At 35.2% G+C, this 26506-nt stretch overlaps 1 protein-coding gene across 2 annotated transcripts in view; it reads left to right on the top strand.

Annotated features, from left to right (window-relative positions):
• grin2da (glutamate receptor, ionotropic, N-methyl D-aspartate 2D, a) overlaps nt 1–26506 on the top strand; it is a 165964-nt gene that overhangs the window by 102302 nt on the left and 37156 nt on the right. For both annotated transcript variants that reach the window (XM_017427682.3, XM_037975848.1), the window contains 4 exons: nt 9175–9289; nt 17543–17748; nt 20055–20223; nt 25375–25528. In XM_017427682.3, coding sequence (XP_017283171.1) covers nt 9175–9289; nt 17543–17748; nt 20055–20223; nt 25375–25528 — 644 coding nt within the window. The remainder of the gene's footprint in view (nt 1–9174; nt 9290–17542; nt 17749–20054; nt 20224–25374; nt 25529–26506) is intronic.

Raw genomic sequence — 26506 nt, 5'->3', positions numbered from 1 at the left:
TCTAAAATGACGTGTGAACGTTATGAAGCCCAGCTAAACTACACACAACACATTTTGTGTTCCCATTCATCACTGCAGAGTCTGAGTCACAAGGGGGATGCGATAGTTTTTACCTTTGAGAGTCTGCCTCCTCTCTTTGATGCTCATGGTCACACGTCTTTCATTTGTGTTGGGTGATTCAGCCGAAGGCCTCATTCATCCTCTTACTCACTGGGTGTTTGCATGCAGCAGCATAAAATACAAACTTTGGGCTCCAGATGACCAGCAGGCCTACAGCAGTTCTGTCATAAAGCGTGGACACCACTGATCTAATCAGTTAACAAATTATCAAAGGATGAAAGATTGACAGGTCAAATATAGAAATAGGTTTGAGATTTGGAAGCTAAATTGTGTGTCTCTGCCATATCAAGACAGAAAACAGATGTAGAGAATAAATGTAAGGATGGATTGATTGAACACCTATTTTAGATGTTGACTGAGCATCATCACAACAATTCAAATCCACCAAAATACATAAAAATGGCTTAAAGAAAAGAAGTTGACCCACTGAAATCTTAAAAAAGACAGCAGAAACACATTTGTGGCACCCATTCATCTGCTGTTCATGATTCTATGAGTGTTCTGCTGCAGCTTGGCCATCAAACAAAGCAGAACCACTAACAGGATATCCTTTATCATCTCACGATACACTAAAAGCTGTTGACAAAGCCTTATTACCTGACTGAATGCTCCGTTTGACTGATCCTATAAGCAAAGCCTTTTTTCTCTCTAAGCACCAATCACAGCTCAGCACCAGCTTGGTTTGCTTTGGCCTTCATCCTGGTGCCTTTAAACTACAAACACTTTATAGATCTTGTTTTTAATCCAATTATTAACACCAAAAGCATCAAAAACATAGTGTGAAGTTGAAACTATCAAAAATGTATAGCTATTTTATAACTATAATAATATTTGATGCAGTATATCCATATTAAAAACAGAATCTTATACAATCTGTAACCTTTACTTGCTGGAATCTCAATATTGTAAATATATATTATAATCTACAGGATATTGAACAGAAAGTGAGTATGTTTTTTAAACAAATCATTCATTTGGGTCCTTTCATTCTTTTGAATGCATATTAAAGTCTAATGTATTCAAATTTGAATGTATTGCCTTTTGTTTCTTACAGTTTTTGAATATGAGGCTTTTCCGCTGAACCTTTTTTTTTACACAACTGTTTAAAGCCATCTTCTTGTGCTTGTTCACCCGTTTCTTAAAAAAATGTCTTGAGTAATTGGACAATTCTTGCAAAAAAAAAAAAAAAAAGAAAAAAAAAATCACTGAGCGCTGCAGATCAGAGTACAGAAAGATGAAGAGAGGGAAAATAAGTGCTGACAAGTCCTCGTTTTTAATTATACCACGTATGAAATGGCTCTTGATCATTCTTGCTAACGCACCAGTCTCTCTCCATTGCTTTTTATTTATTTATTTTTTTTTTCATTTCTACCCTTTCACTTCCCGTCCCTTTCTTCATATGCCTTTTTCTTGTTGCTTCTGAAAGGGTTGCCATGACTACAAAGAAAGCTTTCTCTTAACAGCTGGCAAAGAGGCTGAATGTTTCTACTGATGGAAAATCACACCCAACTTCACACACACCCGCTATTATTGGTTTCTATTAGGGCAGAACTTTAAACCATCAATACTCACAGCACTACAGACGAGCAGACACATACATTTTTTTTTTAGTTTGTTTTGTTTTTTTTTCCGTAAAAATTCTATTTAAATTCATTGTTTCATATCGATTTATGTGATTTTCTTTCACACATGATGTGTTTGATCAACAAATCTCAAAGTAAAATAGTTTTTCTTTTTCTTCTTTCTCTTTGAATGTTGTCTTTTGTGATATATAACTTATTGAGTCAGTTTATAATAGAAAATCAGATCGTGATGAATCATTTTTAGCTCATCACCTCTACGTTTTGTAGAAATATAAGCTGCAGTCACAAGAAGAACAAACTATTAAGCAGGAAATTTATAATGATTTACCATCAGTAGTATTTGTTTACGTTACATATTTTACAGACTTAGTTTTACAGACTTTAAAAAGTTCCTTAGAAGTCACTAAGACCAAATTCACTGGTGTCTTTTACTATTTTTCTCTAAATTCAGTACTTGTACAACACGTTTCTTTTCTTTTTTGTTTTCAATGTGTAATTTGAAGCATTTGCATCCCTGATGGCTCCACAGGCTGAGGTGGCCTTCACTGTGATTGGTTAGAGCAAACACAGATGAGACGAGAGCCAGCCAATAGCAGAGCAGAAAGCTGAAGGTAATGCTGTTGTCACCAAGGGAGGAATAATGTACCAGACTGAGACCAGAAACCTCGAACATACCTGTGATACCAAAGATCTTTCAATATTATGAAAATTAGGTTTTCACCGAGTCTTTTTTTGTGTTACACATTTAGCCGTTCAGGCTTGAGCTCAGACAGCAGAAAATATAAATAAATTTAAAATAAACCTATAGAAGTGGGATATATTGCATAACACAAGCCCTATTATATTCTCAGGACTGACTGGATGCCTGACAAACATTTTGACAGTTTACTGACCCAGTTCAGTTTCCTTTTTTTTTTCAAGTCAATAAAAAATATATTTGTGTAAATCAAATTGTAAGGACTGAGCTGGGTTTACTTGCTGTTGTTCACCTGAATCATTACACTTTAACTCTATTTCACATTGCACTTGTCTTTATTTAGGTCTTCATTAACTGCTGTTGTCTTGATATCTATATTTCTCCACTTTTTTGACATTAATAATCTGAAAGTTATAAAATGGGTAGTAATTCCAGAGAGTCTTTCTTTTGTTGCTTGAAGCACAACTGCCACATGTCCCCGTCATGAATTTGTTGATTAAATATTGCTCCATCTCAGCTCTGCTGCTATGTGGCCACTTCTCCTGGGATTTATACGGGTTATATTTAGGGAGGCATTTACAGAACTTCAGCTTGTTGTGTAAAAGTGGTCAAAAAGACTAAAAATGCTATATAAATATACATTTTATGTATCTCTTACTCACAGATAACTGTGTCAACTGAACATCGTATCCTGATGGCTGCATGGCTCTACAATCACAAAAGAAAACATGTTATAGACACATCTAACGTTTGGTTTTAGGAGGGCAATTTTAACCCAACAAGATTCCTACCTCTAACCATTATTTTGAAGTACTGAAGCCTAAATGGGGGAAATTTAAAGGTACTCATTGCAAACTATGGAATCAAACATAAAAAGGTTTCCTGAACTATATTAAATTGTTCAGTTTGAAAGCTTTTACTCCAGTAGCTTTCCAGATGTAGTGATATGCAGTTCGAAATGCAGGCACGTTCTCAATGTAAACAAAACACTTACAGCTGCATACTTTAAAATCTTACTTGTATCTGCATACTTTTATTTGCATTCTATAAATATGTGTCAATGTAGCAAAACAACCCCAAACAGCATCTCCATGAACATCATCTTTGCTGACCTGAAGTATGGGGTAGTTCACAAACTTTGCTTGCAAATTTTTCATTTAAGGATATATTAACCATAAATATGAGAAAGGCTTAATCTTAATCAAAGGCTTGTGCTGCTGGCTGAAACCATCATGATGTTGCAATAAGGACTTTTAATATGTAAATTACACCTTCTTATGACTTAAATATGAATTGTACAGTTGCTCTGAGTGTGAAATTTCTGTATATCAAAATTTAAAGAGGCAAGAGGCAATGAGTAAACTGAAGTGATGTTTTATCCTAGAAAGTGTAATAATTTTACAAGTTATAAGACTTAATTGTGAAACAGGTATCTTTTGGACAGCAAAGGCATTTATCTTCTACACTTTCTAATTTATCCAAAATATAATTAAACGTATGTAAAACTGAACAAATAATGTACAACAGAAAGTCAACAGACACATTTTATTGGAAATACCGCATACAACCACTCTTAAAAATTTAAGAGCTATCTCTTTGGGTAACTATTTTGAGATGTACAACTGTAAGTTTTTTTGTTTTTATGTTTAGATTTCAAATTTTATTACTTAACATATAAATAACATTGTGTTGATTCATTTCTTCATTGGATTGCAGCACTTGCCACTCTTGATATTCTATATGCATTTGTTGGATTTTTGTTTTCGGAGTGTGTATGGCAGTAGTTGGTTTGTTTAAGAAACCTGTTTGATGCTTCTCTACCAGCATATGACTGTGTTGCATTTTTTTTTTTTTCTTTCTGTCTTAATCGTGGCCTCTTCTCATTCTCTCTCACTCCTTAGATCCTCTCCCTCATCAGCCTTTCCTTCTGTTTTGCTTTCTGGACTTGCTCCACCACCTCCTGCTGTTTCTTTGCATTTTCTCATCGCTGTCACTTCTGGTTCTATGCACCTCATCACTGTTTTGTATGTTCTGCAAGGGAAAAAAATGAAGAAAATTCAAGATGATAAAGTGAAAGTTAGGCGCATAGATAGAAATTAAAAATAAAGATTAAAGGATGTGAAAAGGAATGACAGAACTGCAGTTTAAAGTCAAAAGCTAAAGTGATGTGGACACTTTTGAGTTGTGATAAATTGACCCTGAAGACAGCCATTTTCTCATAGGTAAAACCAGATGAAAGAGGGAGTTCAGACGACATCAGCTGCTTGTGGGTGCAGACCCCAGCAAGGAAGGCCTAGTCACAAATAACTTGCTATGAATTTAAAAGTGCCTCTTTGTCAAAGTGTGCTCTGAGACTGCATCGTGGCGGGGGTAGCTGAGTCTGTAGCAGCTGTGTTGAATGTGTTCTGGCTGGAGATTTATATCAACTGCTGCAGGTGACATGATTACTTGCACAGTGATATTCCGATATTCTGCAGAAATAATGGCTGCTGTGTTTATCATTGCATTGCTTATTCGGCAAATGCTCGATGGATGGTGTGATTATAGGATGGAGTAAAATTGTATACTAAAGCAACCTGAAGGTGATGTAGGTTGCAGCCTCACCCATCCTCTCAGCAGGCATGTTGATGCATTATTTGCTTTTTGCTCTGAATTTTGTCTCAGCAATCTTGTTTCCAGTGGTAAAAACTCAGGTCTATTCAGGTCTACCTTCATGTATTTATCCTGAAACTCTAAATGGTGGAGGGAGAGTTTGTTTGTTTGTTTACTTATTTACTTTTTCATAGAGAACCACCTGACCACTGGTTGGGAATAAAGTCAAAACTAATGCAGTTTCTTCTTTTTTGTTTTTTTCTTTCATTCATTAACAAGTGAGCTAAGAGTTTTCTCATAAATGATCAAGAAAAAGCCAAACTTCATGTCTTTTTCTTGTTTGTTTTGTACATTTTTGTATCTGTGTGTACACACATATATCTTGAAATGCCATATTTACGATGTAATGAATGATGCTCAATATAAAAGTAAGAATTACATTTCATATGTAGTGTCGGTCACTTTCAGGAAAGACCAGGAGACACATGGCTTGACTGAGAAATACTTGCTGCTCACATTGAACTGGACACAATTGCTGCAACATATCTTGAGAGAAACTGACCCATATAGCTGACATTTACTTCATGTGACTACTGTAATGGGAAAAATACTGTTTTCAGTGATTCTTGCTGCATGTGACCACCATGTTTTAGTTTAGTTAGGAATGCCTTTAATCTTATCCCTATAGGGTGCCAGGATGTATGTGTTATCTGGTCCTTTTGTTNTCCCCCTGACCCCTCCTGCCTGTATGGAAGTTTACCAGTATGTGCCTCCTTAATTACTTCCCCTTGTGATCAGCTATCTGACCCTTCTGTTCCCCCCTGACCCCTCCTCATCCTACAATGGTATAAGAAGGGGGAGCTATCTGTAATGCTTCAGACTCACTCTGTTGACTCACCTCAGCACAGTGATTCTCAGCTATACAGCTTAAATAAATTATCCTAAGACAAAACTCTTCGTTGTCATCTTTGGTAAAGAAAATTCCACAACACTACAAAAGCAGGTCTTACACCACTGTCTTTTATATATAAAAGACCTGCAATAACAATGGAGAAATTATTAAGAATGGTGTGAGCGCTGTTTTCAGCTTTTTTTTCAGCCTTTATTTTGAATTTTTAATGTACATTTTTTGCCATGGAGCACCAGATTGACTTGGTAATTCATGCCACTGAGAAAGCATAACCAGTTTAAAATACTTTGTTATTGTTTTTGACTCCTTCAGACTCTTCATGTTGCTGTCTTCGATTTTATCTTCATGAATCAGAGTCAGTAGACAATAATCAAGTGTTGCTTCAAATGTTTCAACCTCGAGGAATTGTGGGATAACACTTCCTTTTTCCTTTTTTTTCTTCCATATAGAATGGTCCATTGTATCCAGAGCTATTGTAGATATAAAAAGAATACACAGGAACTCCTTTTCTGTGCTTTTGGAGGATTTGACCAGCTCTGATTATAGCCGTAACAAAGATATTTCTGAGACATTTCTCACGTTTAGGAACCTTTTTTTTCATTTTGTACTGCACTCATTGTCTTTCTGCTTTTCTTTTCATGTGTGTTTGAGCATCCACACACAGCATATTAAGTGAAGATTGTTCGAATTAGCAGCAGCAAAGAGGTTTTAATATTATGTAGAAACATGTCCATAGAGTTTCTGAATTGGAAAAGAAAAGGAAGTGAAGACCGCTCCTTAATGAGAACAATTCAGCTATGATGTCTGGGTACATGTTCACATGTTTGGAGGATTGGTTTGGTGTTGTAGTTGGTGATGAAACAAAGCTCGAAAGAATCCTTTTGTCTGTAAAATGGTGGCGATTATGATGTTCAATCTGTGAATCCACCACAAACTGTGAATGAATATATGCACACACTCACACACACACACACACTTTCACATTAACAGGCCCAGGCGGGAGGGAGATGATGTGAACATACACCAAAACATTTTCTTTCATTTTCATCAGTGTTTACTCATTTTCACTGCCAATCACCACATTCTTATTATCCTCAGTTCCAGGAGACAACAACACTGCATATTTAATGATTTAATATAAGTGCAGAATGTGCCCTAAATGTTAATGTCTGCAGAAAATGAGCCATGGCTAAAGAGTCTCTGGCAGAAAAGTGATTAAATTCTGAAATTTTCTTTTAATAAAGATGGAAAATCAGGTCCCTCAAACTCAAACAGCATGCATGGGTTTAAAACATGTAGCCTTTGACTGATTAGTCACTGTGCTGCACTTTATCTATTTAATAAAATAGTTCTTGAGGTGTGAACTTTGCCTCAGTCCAGCTGCAGTTTGTTAGATGTTCTTTGAGTTGCTGAGGTTTTTCTTTTAGCGAGGTTGCTATATTTGTGAGCATGCAGCATGGTTTTATTAGAATGCTTTGATTTGCTTTTTTTTCCATTTGCTTTTAAGTTCCATGTTTCATCAGGAAAAAAGAAAGAAAATCAAAGGTGAGGCTCTTGCTTTCACTCTTGTATTATCTTTTCCCAGCACCGGTGCTCCTTACATTTGTCTTTTTCAGCATTGTAAGCATGAGCAGGTCTTTTTCTGATGTTTACGTGCCATAAGCTTGTCTCACTAAGATTTTTCTTCCTGTAAAACTCTCCAATGTTCAGAAAAAAATGCAGCTAAAGATGAGGAAAGATTTTAGAGAATGTTTCTCTCTATCTTGTCTTCTGCTTCCTGCCTTGCTATCTTTTTTCTTTCGTTCTTACACCTAGTGTTCTCTACATCACAGCACTGGCATTTCCTCTCATATCAATAAAAAATGTGTTTTTTTTCATTGACATTTGTTCCCTGTTGTGAAGGTTTTGACTCTGCTACCACATTTTTGATTATCTTACTTGCCTTTTTTAACCTATTGCTACATTTCTACGAAAGTCAACTGATGTATTTTCTATAGCTCATCTTTTAGAACAGGTGCATCATTGTGAAACCTTTTATGGAAACTATACTTGTTGTTACAAAAATAATCTGAATAAATGAGGTTAGGTATATTAAACCAATATTTACACAAAAAAAATCACAACTTAGGGCCCAAAACAATTTGATAATGCTGTTGGTTGTTCTGCATTCAAACATTTGACAATAATAGGAGTCTGTTGCACTGTTAGGACAAAAAAGAAACTGGCAAACTTCATTAAAATTATAAAAAAGGCTTGATGTAGGATCATAAATACAATAAAAATTTAAGTATGTCAGTATGTGACAAATCAAACAGATCCCTTTTCTGGGATTAAAAGTGTTTTTTAATATATATAAATTGAAGAATCCTGTTTTAGAGATTTTCTGTTTTGATTTTTTTAGAATTCCTACTTTTGCAACTCTGTCTTATATTGTTTATTAATTAATAAAATAAAACAAATTCAATTGTATGGCCAGCCTACTTCTGCTTCTGCACCAACTACTCGTTATCAGGAGTACAGCTAGCACATAAATGTTTAGATTGCTTTAATATATATAAACAGGTCAACATTTTGCTCTGCATTCCTTACTTTTCTGAATAAAAAACAATACGAACAAGTGGGAATAGTGCCGTGTCCTGAAACCTCAGCTGAACAATTTAGAGAGCTTTTTCTTGTTGTTGTTGTTCCACCTTCAAAACACCAAACGTGAAATCCCAGCAATGGGATCAACAACAAAAGACTGGACTTTAAAAAAAGTGAAAAGTTTCAGGGAAGTTACCCCTTTTGTCAAACTTCATTTATGAGAATGGAACAAAGTTAACTTAATAAATAAATGAAATAAATGACTTGGGAGTAATTCCAAATGAACTGAAATGTGCAGGGACTTCTCTCCCTTACATCACATGCTCTTTGTTTGCTGAGCTGTTTTCTGCCTCCAGCAGCTTTTGCACAAATAGCAAGTGTAAAAAGGTTAATGCATGCCTTCCTCCCAACCCACAATCAATCAGTAAATGTACGATCAAACTGGCAACTTTAAAGGTTAGTAAATCACCTAACAATGTAAATACTGTTGTCTACCAAGAGCTGCAGTCTTCAAACAATGCATATGCATCAAGGCTGCAGAGATAACAGTGTCTTTCAAGAATGCACTTTCACTGTTCCTTTTTAGTAAATCCAGGTCTTTGAAAACTGCTTGTGGTAAAGAAAAAAAAAACTAAACATACAGAAAAAGGTTTGATTTCATCTCCCAATTATCCCATTTTTCCTTACAGGTATTTCACCAACATATCCATTGGTGGGCGAGACTATTCCTTCAACAGTGATGGCTACTTGTCCAATCCACTAATAGATGTCATTTCCTACACCAATGGGAGAGGCTGGGAGGAGGTCAGTAAACAGCTGTGTAAACTGGTGCTAATTATCAAAACACAGCAACTATAAAAGCTAACTGCAATTTCACACTCCATCAAACATGCTAAGTCATCAATGCATGACCTCACCTCTCTGCTGTCTCACTGCTTTTGTCTCTCACATATCTCATTAGATCGCCTCATATTATTTCCTTTTCCATTCCCTTGTATGGGATTTTCAGTTTTGTTAGGAAGCTCTAACTCACAGTCGAATACCCTGGCCATCAGGGGTCGTGTGTAACAGATGTCTAGTAACAGCCACAAATCCAAGGTCTGCCCTCGATGGGAATTATCAGTTTCTCAACACTTACTGCAGCCAGAGGAAAAACAAGTAAACCTTTTTTGTTTTACCCCCATCTTCCATTTGTTGCTGACCTTTTACGACTCAGCATTTTTATAGGTATGTGCAGGCTCAAGTGTGTAGTGTAGCGTAAGTTTATGGTTTTGGATTTCAAAGTAATATGCTGTTACTCTTTACCTCCCTATTGAAATCGAGCTTCATCCTAAAAGTCTAGAAGCACAATGTTAAAAAAGCAGCAACTTTAAAGTGATGTAGGAGTATTTTAAGGAATTAGTTGACTTAATTCATGTGTTTCTATGAACTTATACCCTGAACTGTTTCTCCAGCAAATTCTGTGCTTTTTGAGAATACACATTGGTGCTCTCTTTTATTAATTTTCTTTCAGTCGACTACACAACTGGCCAATAAAGATTGTCCAGCTTTGAGGAGTGCAGTTGGCCCTTTATTCAAGCATGACAATGCTTGTGTGTATAAGCCTAGTTGTTAAAGTTTTACTTTTTTTTTCTTAACTAACCTTCATCTTGGCAAAGCCCTGATACCAGCTTCATCGTGAATGTTGTTTAGCTTCAATAAATTGAAGCAAAGACGTATACCCACCCATGGACTAATAGTTTGGAAGCCAATTTAGTGCCTTGGTTTTAGTTAAAAGCAGATTTAAAAGTCATAATTAACTCTGACAAATAGATTATGCTTCAGTGGTGTTCGTTTATTTTTTTGTCTGTTAACAATATTATTTAAAACCTAATAAGCAACTTACAGATTTTATTGAAATTTTAGGAAAACGTTAAGGTTGTCACAAGAAACGATTAAAGTTTGGTGGCAATGTGGACAAATTTTTGAATAATGCTATGGCAGGCAGAGAACACACTAGTCTAATGGTGACTCTGTGCACCAGACCTCATTGACTTAAACTCTGTCTTAGTGGTTATATTCACTAATTTACCATCCATCCATCGGTCCATTTTCTTTTTACCCACTTTTTCCTTTCCGGGTCACAGGAGAGCTGGTGCCTGTCTCCAGCAGTCACTGTGTGAGAGGTTGTGCACACCCTGGACAGGTCACGAGTCCATCACACTTCCACATAAAGACAAAAGACCATTCACCCATTCATGCTCTCACTCACACATCGGGACAGTTTAGAGTTACCAGTGAACCTAACATGCATGTTTTGGGTTTGTGGGTGGAAACCGAAGCACCCAGAGAGAACCCACACAAATTAACGAACACCTGACGCTTATTAGCTTCAGTTAATATTTGATAAAGTGTGGCTCAGGTGTTAAAGCAGTCTTCTATTAATTTGCAGAGACAAAATATTAGCATCTGTCAAAGGTTATGTTTCTGCAATCCCATTTAGATTAGAACATAAAAAATATGTGATACTTCTGATATCTAGGTAATAATAAAACAAAAAAAAAATAATTAAAAACAGTAACCTGGAGAAAACTTTGTTCCTAAAGTCTGATGGAATATAACTTCCTGCCCATTGCACAAAATGTTTGTTGCTGCTAATTAAATAATGAAATATTAATTTATTCATCAAGAATTTGAGAAAAGAGAACATTGTGAAAATATTTGCTAGATTAACAAACTGTATTTTGCATATTTCTAAATGTAGTTTTACCAATTTTGCCATTATTTTTAATGTGACTGTGCTGAAAAATAAAAGTGACCTTAACTGTTTTTTTTTTGTTTCTTTATAAAACTGAAAGCTCTTGAATTAATGGCTTGTATTTAGTAAATGTATGTTTTGAAGACAGTCTTCAGTATTGTTTTGCAGAACACAGCACGCCTTAAATAAAAGAAAGATGGGGCAAAATAATAATCCTCCTGATAAGACAGAGGAAAAGAGGCTGACCTGAAAAGTTAAAGTTAAAGCGCTGCTTTTTAAAAAGATTAAGGAGCATTTATTGTTTGAAAGTGTCAGCTGTTTTATCTATCTTTTTTTTCTTCTTTTTAATCTCACCCTAACTTTCTTCATTTGGTGAGTTCACTACCTTCAGTCTGATATTATTTGACATTACATCCAAACAAAGACGCACAAAAGTGCCTCGGCAGCAAACTGAAGTGCATTTTCATTAGGGACCCCGTGATAATTCACTGCCTGTTTCTGATGCGTTTGTAATGAATCATCTTGTTGAATGGAGGTATTGACAGAAAGATCTCCTTTTACTCTGTTGAGACTGAGGAAATAAACAGAGAAAAAGTAACTAAAACTTTGAGACATTCTTGCCTCTGAGTTTTCAGGTTATTGTACAAAACTAAAACAGCAGTTTGAACAACATTTTTAAAGGTAAACCCGAGAACTCCACAAAGATCCTGAAGGTTTTGATAAGTTCACTACTCCAACTCTGAGCTGTCTGAACCTGCTGAACATCAGCAGTATATTAATAAGAAAGTAAGCTGCTGCACCATCAAACAGAAGAACTTAAAAGATGCTATTTATTTGTTTACTGTATATATAAAGCACACAAGGTAATAAGAATGATGTTTATAGAGTTACAAGTTACGCATACCGAAAGAATTATGTTTGCAACTACTTGTGCTTCATTATGTCTCATGTAGAAACTTGTTAGTACTTATACTGGTGTTAAATTAAATCAATAAATGGAACATTAAATTGAATCTTTGCCACAACAAAATTTGTTGCTGTTTTTTCTGATGAATCTATAGAAAATGGCAATATAGAACATGTTGACACACATTAAAAAACATTTCAGCAACAAGGTGATTCCCAAAGAAATACTGACTAAAAAATCATGTAGAGGATGATGAAATTATTGATGTAAGATTTTGCATTTCTCTGGTCGATTTAAATTAGGTTTTTTAAAGACACATAATGTTCATTTGCTATATATAGTTTTTTTTCAGACAATTCTTCTTTTGTATACTACTTGTCAAGTCAAGTCAAATTTATTTATATAGCACTTTTCAGCAACAAGGTGGTTTAAAGTTTTTGTCCACTTTCCAAATGTTTTCAGGACACGCTGTTCAATATGCTGTCACAGTGAGGCACAATGACTGAAAATGAGTGAAAAGCACCAAAGGTCTGGAGGAAAACACAAACAATTAGAGGGAAAATAAAAATAAAACAATTATTCAAGACCACTTAGAAAGATTTTTAAAAATTCTGGCTCCTTGTAAAAAAAAAAGTAGGACAAAATTAAAGGTGGATGATTTTTTTTTTCCTGCATAAAGCTATTTTTATGCACTTGCAAGCAATGTGGTTAAAAAATAATTCAATTTTTAAATTTAATTCAATTTTTTTGGCAATAAATTCTGCTGCAGAAAAAAAAAGAAAAACCTTCAGCATGTATATTATTTTTATTTGGTGTTTGCTGTCAAAGACCCTTTTCTTACATCAGCTCTGAGTCTTCAGTTTTATGGATTCAGTTTATATGTGATGCAACAATACAGCAAGTCTTCATTTGTTTGTTCTTTTAGTAAAAATGTAAACTTGGGAGTTTAACAAGAGTCACTTAGCAAAGCAAATAAGAGATTTGACCACTTGTGTAATCAGTTATAACTGGAGAACTAAGATCCAAATTTATAAGGAGACATTTATTTATTTTTTGTTATGATTTTAGAGGGGCCATCATGGCTGTGCAGTGGTTCCCAGCTAAAAGGTCACATGATTGCTTCCCTTTCAGGAGCCTTTCTGTGTGGGTGCACATGTGGGTCTTTTCCAGGTACTCCGGTTTCCTCCCACAGACCAGAAACATGCATGTTAGCTTCACTGGTAACTCTAAGTTTTCCCCAGGTGTGTGTGAAAGCCCGAATGGTCGCTTGTCTCTGTGTGTCCCTGTGATGGACTTGCAACCTGTCCAGGTCCCCCGCATCAACCACAGTGACTGCTGGAGATAAGCACCACCTCCATGTGACCCGGAAAGAAGAGCCGGGATGGATGGTTTTAGAGGGATTTAAACTCTTTGATTGCAGATTGCAGTCCATCAGTAAGATAATGATAAATTCAAAGTGAAGTTCACAGAAAACAAGCTTTAAAGCTCTTAGCCTACATTCTTTGTCTAAACACAATTAAATTTAACACTCATTGAAACATTCACTAAATACATTCCTTTTTATATAAAACAAAGTTTAAAGTGTTTTAAGAAAACATTACATTTGCTTTTGATTAAAAAAATGCATAAACAATAAAATCCACCTTATTATAAATTAATCAGTAAAAAGAATACCCTTTTGTTCTTTCATTCTTCTTTTTTTTTTTTACTTTTTGGGTTTATTATCAAAGACAAGCAACCAATCTTCAATATCACATGCAAGCCAAAACATTCACACCAAGTCTCATTAATAGAGACCACGCTTGACAATGCTTAATGAAAAACAGTAATAAGTTGTCAGCTTCCATTGTTCGAGTTAACTGATGATTTTAAGTGTTGTATTATTTCCAGAAACAGCAAGTCCTATCTGCAGTTTTTGATTGCAGACTGCTTTTAGCTGATACAAAGGTTTTGATAAAAAAAAAATGTTTTTTTTTCCTGATCTTACATAATAAACATAAGGTTGAAATTACCATAGAGATTCAGACTCTTTTAATGTTTGAACATTAAACATGCTTGCTGAGAATATACTGAGATGGTTTTTATGTACTAACATCTAAAATTTTGATACTGAGAAAGGACTTTTTAACAAAGCTGCAAAGTGGCTTGCAAAAATAAACGTAAATTTGGACACAAAAGAAAATTGCCTAAAAAATTAAAAAGTACATCAGACGTCGCCTAAGGTTTTCACAAGGATAAAGTTTTAAGTGAGATATTAAATTTTTCTCAGTTTTGTAAGCAGAAATTTTTAAAAAGTAGGGCTGAGAATGGTCAACAGGGTGCAGGAACTATTATTTGAGCTTTAAAAACTGAAACGTAAAATTATAAAAAACCAATATAAACTCCAACAAAGCTAGGCAGGCAGATGGGGATGAAGAAAATGTTTCATGCTGTTTAGTCCCCATGACGGGATTAGCTGAAGTGTTTTGAACCAACTGTAAGTGACAAAGAAACCCCAACAGAGACCTGTGTAAAAATGTATTACATCATTCAAGCTGAGAGTTGTTAAAAGCACAGATGACCTTTTTTCTTAAGTTTTAAGCCATCCCTTGAAAGAAATCACAATATTATTGAAACTGCTTTAAGCCAGTGGTTCCCAACCCTGGTCCTGAATGAACACTACCCTGCATGTTATTATTGTTTCCATGCTCTTCAGCAGGTCTTCAAGCTCCACAGAAGCCTGTTAATCATCCACTCATTCGAATCAGGTGTATCAAAGCAGGGAAACAACTCAAACATGCAGGACGGTGCTCCTAGAGGACCTGGGTTGGGAAGGATTAAGGTTATTTATAGCTTTAAGCTACAATAAATAAGACTGACCATCTTAGATTAGGTTAGAAGCAAATGGATTGTTTCCATCCTGGCCAATACCACTTGAGAGACTGCTAAGCCTGGAACGAAATCTGTGGCGTCTGCTTCATCATCCTTATGAAAACTTTGGGTCATCTGGAGTTTATTGTCAATACGACAGCAAGATTGTCAAGCTGCTTGGATCAGTCACGTACAGTTGAGTGTCATTTACATAAAATGAGAAAAAGCTGGCCGATGACAGTATGGAAATGGAGAATAAAGAGGGGGAAAGAACTCATCCCTGAGGTACACTACAACTCAACAACGTCACTGTAGATATGTTATTGCTAAGAGGAACTGAAAAGGTTCTGTAAACTGTATATTCTGCTCTGCTGCATTAATCTGCTTAATCAAATCTACACCCAGAGCACCCCCTCACTCTAACAACTATAACACAACTTTGGTTACTCTCACAGACACAAAAATAAAGGCACAGGTTGAGAAAAGGTTGTTAATGAAGATTGTTCAATTTATCCCAAATAATTATTGTAATTTATTCACGCCACTGTTTTACAACAGACTTTATTTATAAATGTAGATGCTATACATTCTACCATTTCCAGAAATATTGCAATTATGTTAAAAGTCAGAATGGAATATTTTCCTTTTCATGGTGGCCACAATGTATTGCTGTTTTGTAAGCATATACAGTACACTACCAGAATAAAAAACAAGACAGGAAAACAATTGAAAGTAATAAATTCAGTGCTGGCAGGAGTCACATAGATGAATGCATGCCTAATGACTATGAAAAATGAGTAGCAGCTGTATTTTTTACTTGGAACAATTTCTTGTGTGCCATCCAATCTGTCTTCCACTGAACTAGAGTTAAGTGCTGCAACATTCTTCTAAAAAATGTTTTTTTAGTGATGTACAATAATTTATTCAGATGGGCAACTTCAGTAAGAAACAGATATAAAAAACCCATTTTGTCTCCTTAAAATAAAATAAATAAACAAAAATGTTTAGCAAGTTCAGAATAATGACATACTGACTGAGGACTCATGACTGTGTGAGTACTGATACTCTTAATCTTCAGAGTACTAAATCATAAAGTAGTTTAATATACAATTATTGGATTTATTATTAGATTTTAAGTCTTTTAATTTATTAATCCTTTAATTTTTATGTATGAAAGCCTGTAGCTAGTATCAATGTGTAAATGTGAACATGTGCCTTCATTATAATTAATTTCTTTCACGTCTTTGTTTCTTTAGCTCCGTGGTAACAATAAACTACCAAGTGATTCTGTTTTTGCATATCCTTGTTATATTTGTCAACAATTGGGAATAAAAGCATATACAGTAGTGCAAAAAAGAAAACTTGAAGAACATGTCAACACAAAATATATAATTATAATATTTCAGTAAGATTTTGCAGAGGGCAGCGCGGTGGAACAGTGGTTGTTACATCTGTCACCTCAGCAAGAAGGTTGCAGCATCCTCGCTTTCCTGTGTGGAGTTTACATGTTCCCCCTTTGCACACATGGTTTCTCCAGGTACTCTGGTTTCCTCCCACAGATCAAAAACATGCATGTTAGGTTCATTTGTAACTAAAGAAAAAAAAAGTCCTTAGGTGTGAGTGAGAGTGTGAATGGGTGTTTGTCTCATTGGTCTCTGTGTCCCTGTGATGGACTGGAGACCTGTCCAGGGTGTCCCTCGGTGTCCTGGTCACTGCTGGAGATAGACACCAGCTCCCCCATAACCCGGAAATAAAAAGCGGGTTTCAGAAAATGGATGGATGGATGTTGCTGGAAGTTGCCATTAGTTTGCATCAGAGAGAAAGTAGGGCAAAAAAAAAAAACCCAGAATGAAAACAGACACACACTGAGTGAAGAAAAGAAGTGAGGACTTTTCAATATGTATCACAATACAGTAACTATTTTAAATAAGTATTAATATTATACAAGATTTTAGTGAAAATATTTCTTAATTAAAGTGCAGTTTTATTTCTTGTTCATGAGAACATATTTACATTTGTCCTTTGCTTGTTTTAAATATAGATTTTTTTTTGCAAACATAGCAGGAACATATGAAATTGTAGTCTATTTTTTAATTTTACTCTTATTTTAAAACAAGCTTAAAACAAAAAAGCTGTGTCCTGTTGGTCAATTTATTTTAGATTTCAGAGAAGATTAAAGAAGGGGCGCCATGCAAAGTAGTTCATCAAAAAGAATCAATTTCATCTGGAGCAGATTAATATTTTAACATATTTGTTCAGAAAAAATGTGTCAGCATCAATAAGATTAGATCAGTTATACTCATGTATTAGATCAGTAATATGAATTTAAAATGTATAAAAGAGGGTTATTTTTTAAATATTAGATACAGAAACTAGACCAGTGAAGGAAGTTGTAACTCTGCTATCATAACCAGTCATTTTAAAAAGCTGAAGCACAATGGTGCCTTTACTTATTTTAAACTTTTAACAAAACATTTGATCAAGTGTTTTTCCTCGTCATTGTAAACTCTGCAGGTTTTGTAGCCATTGTTGCTAAAAACATTTTTTTTTTCTTGTTTTCCAGGTTGGTTGGTGGGAAAATGGTCATCTACGCCTCCGTTACCATCCCTGGTCTCGTTATGGCTCTTTCCTAAAGCCCCTGGATGACTCTCAACACCTCAGAGTGGTCACCCTGGAGGAAAGGCCTTTTGTTATTGTGGAGCCTGCTGATCCAGGGACTGGCTCGTGCATCCGGGACTCTGTACCCTGCCGCATGCCCATTAACTCCAGGTAGTGGAGTGAAGTAAATGTAGATCCAGGTTGCCAGATAAAAAATGACAAAATAATGTTCTGTTGCTTTAAAATGATCATATTTTGACCCAAACTCTCATATGTGATAAATCTGGGCATGCTTTCTAACGCTAAGGAAATGCCAAAACTATTGTGTATTTGGGCTGTTTAAGAACTATTGAATATATATTGTAGACCCTAAAATTATTGTTTAAATACGGTAAGTATTGTGCATCTGGCAACACTGGTATAGATGAAAATGAGATATGACATTTCAGACACTTAAATAATGATCTTTTTATTGAAATATCTTTTTCACTGTGCTGTTGAACTGAGGCAATGAAAAGTACAGATTTTTACTTTCCTAAAATTATGGGTAATATTTTATTATTAAGATTTAGTATCAAAGAAGTGATTTCTAACCGTGACAAAATTACTTTTTCTCACTAATTTATTTGTAAAAAGTTTAAAAACATTTTCCTAAAACCAGAAAGTTTTGCTTTGTAATTTCCTATGCAAATAAAATGCATGCCTGCACAGCCTGAACAAGGGCATAAATCTATAGAAGGTGCAGCATACAGTGAAGGGAGTGAATCAAAAACAAATAAATAAATAAGTCTTGTACTCTCAATACATGTAAACATAGCAAAATACTTTAATTATCACAAAGAGGACAGTGATTCCTCCTCCCCTGCATTTTGTATATGTGTTTCAAATATAGGATCAGAGCATGCATTTTGGATTAAGGTGTTGTTAAAGCTGTTCATTGAAATGACAAGAGAAATTTGAAATCACTGAGGTTAATTGCCATTTATTTAATGCAGATAATAAACAACAAGGACAGCATGTGCAGCCCGTCAGAAGAATTTTAATTAGAGTAAGAAATCCACACTGCTTCCCTATCCGTGTGAACAAGATGTGCAGGAAGAAAGTGTAAATCATTCAAAAACATTTAAAACAGAACAGACATCAGGCGTTGATTGATATCAACTGAACTGGCATTAACCAAGTGACTTATAGTATAATCAAAATTTATAGCAATCATTTGTCTCTTGTTTTACGTATTCATAAATTTTAATTTTGTCTAATCAAAGCCAGACGTTAAGTGTGTCTCTGTGTGAACTGGGCCCTTGGTCTCTTTTTTAAATTTTTTGTCACTGATTCGGGCTAACAAAATAGATTGGTTTTTGATTTATCCATTTTAATTCTTTTTTTTATTTCCTACAACGACTGTTTCTGTCTTGTGAAGTTTTTAAAAATATATATATCCCTATTTGATGGACTTTTTTTTTCTTTCTTTTACATTTTCTTGAAATCACTGAGCTCATGAATTGTTTAATCAGTGGCTATATTGAACAGTGTGATAAATTGCTAATCTGGGTGTAGGAAATAGCATTTCCAATTTAAATTAATTTCAGCTCCTTAAAGCCATTAATTCAACCAAGATGTATCTGTTTATACAATGTGTTAGGTCAGAAAAAAGAAAAATGATTAATGATTGAATTGATAAAGGGCATTATAATTTATGTAGTTTGGACAATAAGTGCTTTAAACGTCTTTGACATGGTTTGACCTCTTAGCTTTTATAGTTTCTATGAAACATTGTGACACCATGCATGACTTTGATGCATAAACTGTTGATTTAAATAATTTCATGCAAGTTAAAGTTTCTGTAGCGGATTTCAGTATAAATTTGACTTTGAATTTATAGAATTTTGCATCTTTTTTTTCCCAAATAATCTTTTTTTTTTGTGACTTATAATGGAAACAATTTCCTAGGGGTGCCGACTGTGTTGCTAGGTAACAGCCAAGAGATTGTAATCACTAAGTGTCTGAGAGGCCATCAAATGTGCTCTCGCTATATAGGGCTGATGGAGGCCTCTGCAGCCACTTGACTGATGGTCATCAGAATGTACTTGATTTTAAGTACGCGGCACTTGTTCATGATGTTGAGGTGTTTGCTGCTTAAAGCCTGAGAGGCACAAGGTCTTTTAGTGTCTTTAAATATCTATATATTTTTTGTAACAAGTTTTTTTTTTTTTTTTTTTCTTTAGAGGTGTCTGAGCAGTCAAACACATTGACAAACTGTCAGTATCGACCTCCTCACAGTTCCCTGCCAATATTTCATACCAGCCTTGCCTTCTTTCTTTGTTCTCTTATATTTTCTCCTCTAAGAAGCCTGTGTGGGGGGGTTTGTTGTTGTTTGTTTGTTATTTTTTCTACAACACTATTTTTTTAACTGCTGATCAGCTTCTCCATACTGCATATACTCACTAATTATGTTTTTTGTGGGATCATCTCCTCAGTTTGGTGGTGGATGGTGTCGGGCCGATGAAGCACTGCTGCAAAGGGTTCTGCATCGATGTCCTCAAGCGTCTGGCTAAGATTGTGGGCTTCACCTACGACCTTTACTTAGTGACGAATGGCAGACATGGGAAGAACATTGATGGGGAATGGAACGGCATGGTTGGAGAGGTGAGGCTCCTAGTGGTACTTAAACAGGATGTTACCAATATCTTCAATGTGCTGCACAGTCAAACCTTTGCAGATTTTTTCTGTGATAATTGCATGCTCAGGAATATGAGAAGATGTCCTTAAAAAGAATATTGTATTGTGGTGTTTTTACATTGGTCCTAAAGTTAAATTTGTTACAGAGGTTAATAAGAGAAATAAATTTCCATAGTAAAAAAGAAAAAAAAAACAAGTTTATTATATATCCTGAGGATTTAGCAGGGCTTTTTTTAAATGGCTGGTTGGGGTTTTTAAGACAGACGAGGTCTTTAGCTTCGAAGCAAAAGTGTATTAGACATGAATAATCTCACCACTGCATTTCACCGTGGGCTTGATTATAAAAACGGCGCCTTTTGTCTGTTCTGCTTTTTTGTCATACATGACCTTTTTCTTACCGACAGAAAATTCCTAAAATAGATTAATCAGAAAACCACTTTCTAAGTCATTCACCACCTTCTTTTGCTGATAAAGGACTTGCAGTTGTTTTTTCCTTTCCTCTCATTTTTCCTTATTGGTTATATCAATAGCTTCATGCGGTGCCTTTTCAGAAACCTTTAGTCTCAATGTAATTTGATGCTCAGAAAACCCCACTTTGCTCTTAATAACAATCCGATTTCTAACAATTGACATAAGATTATGTTCCGCTGTCATAATGGGGCAAAGTCATATTCATAAAATGTAAAAAGGCATAGGCTGTTAGCTCATTTTCTTGAATATGCCACTGATGAGTCAATTAAAGGCATCAAAAAGTCTTCAGACTGCTGCTTCACAGTTACAAGAAATCTGATCATTCTTAGAAATGGTTTAGAAATGGTTTAAATTTTTTTTTTTTCATTTGATTTTTGGCCGGGCAATCGTACAGAATGTGAAACTCATCTTCTATGATTTGATTGTGAGCATTTGTTTTCTTAAATGACCCAAAACGCCTAATATTTTAGATAAACTATATTTTTAAATGGACATTTTGGGCCTCACTAACAGCCAGAACTGACCAATCTGAAACTTGAGAAAACAGGATTGTTCAGTGAAAGACTTCTATAGCTTTCACCCTCTGTCATAAACACAATGTGCTAAAGTGCCAGGATGTTTTTATTTATTTATTATTTTTAAGCAGGCGCTGCAGGGACCAACCTTTATTCATATTTATGGTTTCTTTAGTCTGTTTGTTTTCAAGTTTTGTCTCACACAGTGGGAACAATTAATAATTGATATTTTTTTCAAGTTTTAATTAATTTTCCATCTCTTCATTTCTAATTAAAAGTAAAATCTTAAATATAGATGCAACAATTTTTAAAAAGTCATGTCAAAAACTGGAAAACAGTTGTAAGACGTAGCTTAAGGTTATTGACTTTGACAACATTAAAGGGATATAGTCTGGTAATTTTTGAAGTAATGTTTTCAATAATTAGTACCTTATCAGTTATGACATCAGTAATAGAGCACAGAGTATGGAGAAAGCCCAGCAAGGGCCCAGTTTCTTCTAATTGTTTTTCAGACATATACCTTCTTCTCAATACTTAATGCTCTATGACTGAAGTCACAGGTATTACTAATGATAACTATTTGACAGAACATCACTTCAAAAATAACAAGACTAGGTCTTTAATGCCAGAATGAAAGCACCACAAGTTTATTCTCAAAATACAGATTTTGCTTCACTTGAAGGTACAGGATAAAAGCAATTTTACTGACAATTAACGTTACACATCTGCAATTTCCTCCTGCTTTAACTGCAAAACAATTCCACAGAAAACTAACTTCACAACAGAGGCTAATGCTGCTGCTAATCACTCCTTGACTCATTGATGCTTCGCTTCAGGGTACTTTTTAACATAAAAGCTTGGCCTAGCCCTCATTGATGCAACAATTCTTTATTTTCTTGCAGCATCTCATCAATACAAAAATTCAGTGTTATCTCTAATCAGGGTTCATGATGCAGGAACACTGATGCTTCACAGCATGTCCTCTCTTCTCTTTCTCCCTGTTTATTGTGGCTACAAACGTGCTCTGATTGGCTAAAAGCACCGCCTTAACCTTTCCGAGCTGAACTTCAACTTAATCCTGCATCAGATGTTTTAAAAATATTTTAGTTTGGGGTCAAATGAAGCTCAGTATTTGCCAATTAATACTCTGAATGTTTTATTTTGTATGAAGTCATGCATGTGTGTCTCATAGAATGAATGTTGGTATTGTTGTCACACTCACTCGATTTGCCAACAGCATGTTCGTGCGGTATTTGGTTTTGTGTGTCAGAAAGGTGTTTGAGATGCAGGTGGTTTATTTTCCTCTCTGTCTGAGTCTGCCTCTCTCCTCATATCCCCAGCTGCTTCCAGTCCAGCTTCTTCCTGTAACTCATTAAGTTGCTTAATTACAGTGTCAGACAAACACATGTGCACAAGAGCAGCCGAGTGTGTTAGAAAACTCACTACATCTGATCCTTAGAAAACTTCTGTAAATAATACAAAAATAAAATATAAATGCTTAGTTTCTCCCTTTTGCCAGAGTTTTAGACTAATTTATCTTCTGATGAAAAAGGACAGAGTTACATCTGTTTTGATCAAACCTTGTAAACGACCATATGCCTGATCTCATGCCATATTGTGAAATCTCATGAGACATGCACTCAAAGAATATCATGAGGACATCTATCAGTTACTTTCACACAAAATTTAGCTCAATATTTGTAAAATTGACTGAAATATTGTCATTTTAGTGTTGATTGATGTCAGTTAGGTGTAGCAGCCATCTTCCATTGGATTGTCTCCACTTCAATGGTTCATAAAATATTTTGCTAACAGTCAGAGGACGTTGAGTCGCACAGTTCATGCCAAAGTTTTAAGCAATGATGTTGCCCAATCTATAGTGCTTGAAGCATGTGTTTGGTGTGATTATCAACTGTGTTCACACCAAATTTTAGTCCAATATCTGTAAAATTGATCGAGTTATATATTACATTTTTCTGTTTCCTAAGGTCACCTGGCTGTGGCAGCCATCTGCTTCTATTTTGGCAGTGGGTGATTAAAAAGAGGTCCTTTTCGAGTCCTCTTCTATTTCAGTCCAGACTTTAGTGTCCTTCCTTTTAAATGGACATTTCTGCTGTTTCTCACCACGACTCTGAGCCTTGAACTTTTTATCCTTGTTGCGTGAATACTTCCTAATCAGGCAGCAATTTCCAACATCCTTAACGTTTTCTCACCCTCGGCGCTGAATCATCCTGTTATAATAATTTTTGTTCCCAGTATGAAGTCTTTGAAGCAATGAAGCACTTCCTGAACAGAAGTGTCACAGGTGTTGCTTTCAGGCGTTGCTGGATTTAGATATCTGAAATGACCTGCATATTCACATTAACTGGCTTAATTGATCTCGATAGACAGAGAGGCAACTAATGAAATGTTATAAAAGTGTGAAACTTGTGCGTCATCAGATCCTGTAGCAATTGGCTTAAATGATTCTCCAAAGGCAATATATATATATATATATATATATATATATATGTATATGTCTCTCTCTCTATATATATATATATATATATATATATATATATATATATATATATATATATATATATATATATATATATATATATAGACATTTCTTTCTGAGTGGAGGATTTTAACTTATTTATCAACCTATAGTCTAAAAGTTAACAAAGTTTATTTGAAGTCCAGAAGATTTACAAGTTCACTTTATTATAGACCAACTAGAAGAGTGTGGAAACAAGCAAACAAACAAAAAGTAAAAATGGAAGTTTGCTCTTAGGATGGCAACAGAAGACAAAAAAAGAAAGGTGTAAAGACTTTAAGATTGATGTTAAAAGGATCTCTGTAGTGTCTGCTGAGAAACTGCAGTCTTTATTCTTCCACAGACTCTTTGTGCCAAGCTGTAGCAGAATAATGAACTTCTGGTCAGCATCCAGCTCCTCTAACCTTCACAGTCCCTCAGTTGCCGTCATGTAGCCTCTGTTTCCTGCCAGGTGAAACATGACAGAGCTGTGAATTCCCTCATTTCTTCACCTGCTGACCACCTGAGCCACAATTACTGCAGCCAGAGGAGCTTTGAGGAGAAACACAGCGCTGGTTCATGCTGCAAGAAATAAAGAAGAAAAAAAAAGGAAAAATCCTCTTTTTAGATGTCCATTGAGATAATTCAAAATATGGACACAAAATCTTAATGTTTTGCAGAAATGTGTTGAGTTTGACCAATGTAATGTTCTACAAACTTAAGCTCAATACATAGATGAGCTAAAACATTATAACGTCCCTCAGCTTCATTCTTAAATGTAATTATCTTTATTATTGCTCGCTGCCGAAGGCTCAGCAAAAAAAGGTTTGGCCTGTGTCTGCGTGCTTGTTTATCTGTACTTTTGGAAAATCATCTCATGAATCACTAAAAAGATTTTAATGAAACCTTCAGGAAGTAGTCAATGGGTCAACATGCATAACATTAAATTTTAGAGTCAAGATGGCTGCAGAAAAATACCTTTAATTCAGTCAGTTTTGCAGTTAATGAACTAAAATTAGATGTGTTGTTGGGTGACCATCATTTTCATCACTAACTTTGAGCACTACACAATGTGACATCTTTAATTAAACCCTCTGCAATAACTGTTGTTTGTCTGTTAGCAAAATACTTCATGAACCACTGGACAGATTTCTGTGAAACTCTCGGAAAGTAATTATTCGCTTTATGTTTACAACTGATTACCAACCTAATTCAAGATGGCTGCAACAGTTAGTCAAACTTAGCCAACACAATAATGGCTATATATCAGTGAATTTTACAGATACTGAACTAAAATTTGCTGACAAGCAATCAAAACAAGATCACTCAGATACAGCTATATTATGCTATTGCATGAGATCTCACACATATTGTTATTCTCAGTATTTGACCTAAAGAGCTATAATATAATTTCAGGATGATCTTACTTTAAACTCAGGCATAAAGGATGTTGGTGATGTGCATTCTTTACACAAATGCTGGGCTTTTTATTAATTAAAGATGACTTTTGGCTTGTCATTGTGTCTCTTTACACATTTAACCCAAAGATTTTTTTATTTTTTATTTTGTTTGTTTGTTTTCTTTTTTCTGTAATACCTGCGGTCTGTTTTCCAGGTGGTGTCTAACAGGGCTGACATGGCCATCGGTTCTCTCACCATTAACGAGGAGAGGTCAGCGGTCGTGGAGTTCTCGGTTCCCTTTGTGGAGACCGGCATCAGTGTGATGGTTTCTCGCAGTAATGGCACAGTTTCACCTTCTGCTTTCCTTGGTAAGCTTTTATTTACACTTACTTTTTCACTTGTGCCATTATTTTATAACATGTGTCTAAAACCCAGAACAAGGAAACGTTTGGATGTCACCGTTATTTATCTGTTTTATCTGTCAGCTTCTCTGGAGAGTAGACCATGTATCAAAATAAGTCATTGTAGCATCCTGATCTATAAAAGCATCTGCACTCATTTGTGCAATTTATTGGTTATTCATCCCTTGATACAAATTTGTAGGATTTTTTTTTAATTATTATTATGTCCAGCTATAATTATCCAGTCTGCTTGTTTAGGCATGACATTTTTTATGCTCTGTTGTAACAAGAAAAAACAAAACTTGGTGTCTTAACTTGCAAGGAATTTCCACCTAAATATGCAAATAAATGACAGTAGTGTGTGACTTGTAGTGCTCCTGTTAACTACAATATGTTGGTTGCACCTTGTCAAAGATTTGTTATTCATTATTACTGATGTTCTTTATTTTTTCCCTTTAATTTAATGCAGGGATGAAAGCATCGGAAGGTGTAGACATGCACAACCAGCAGTGACATTTTCACATAATGTTGTACAGAGAGCTGGTGGGAGTAATTCCTCAATTATGCCTTCAGTTCTGACAAGCTTTTGTCTCCCACTTAATAAGTTTAACTCCTGGCATTGTTTCTCAAAGTAAAGCTGCCAGTGCAGACTTAGAAAATGATTTCCACTGCACTCAAATGAGCTGGCCTCTTCTAAGAAAAACACCTCTTAAAAAATAAATCTTCTGAGAATAATCCCATACAAGTCAAAGCATAAGAAAATGAGTGAAAGAGAAAGCTAAAGAAATTAAAGAAAACGAAAATGATAAAAAGCATTTATGAGATTAAAGGCCTGGCATTCCTTGAAGGAAGGAAGACACCACTTTTCATGCCAGAGTTTTAGACTGAAGTCATTTTATGCTGAGAAGGGACAGAGTTGCAGCCATTTTGATCAAGACTTAGAAA

Source organism: Kryptolebias marmoratus, linkage group LG5 (genome assembly GCF_001649575.2).
Source record: "Kryptolebias marmoratus isolate JLee-2015 linkage group LG5, ASM164957v2, whole genome shotgun sequence".
NCBI classification, from domain to species: Eukaryota; Metazoa; Chordata; class Actinopteri; order Cyprinodontiformes; family Rivulidae; genus Kryptolebias; species Kryptolebias marmoratus.
This window is presented reverse-complemented; position numbering and strand designations above follow the sequence as displayed.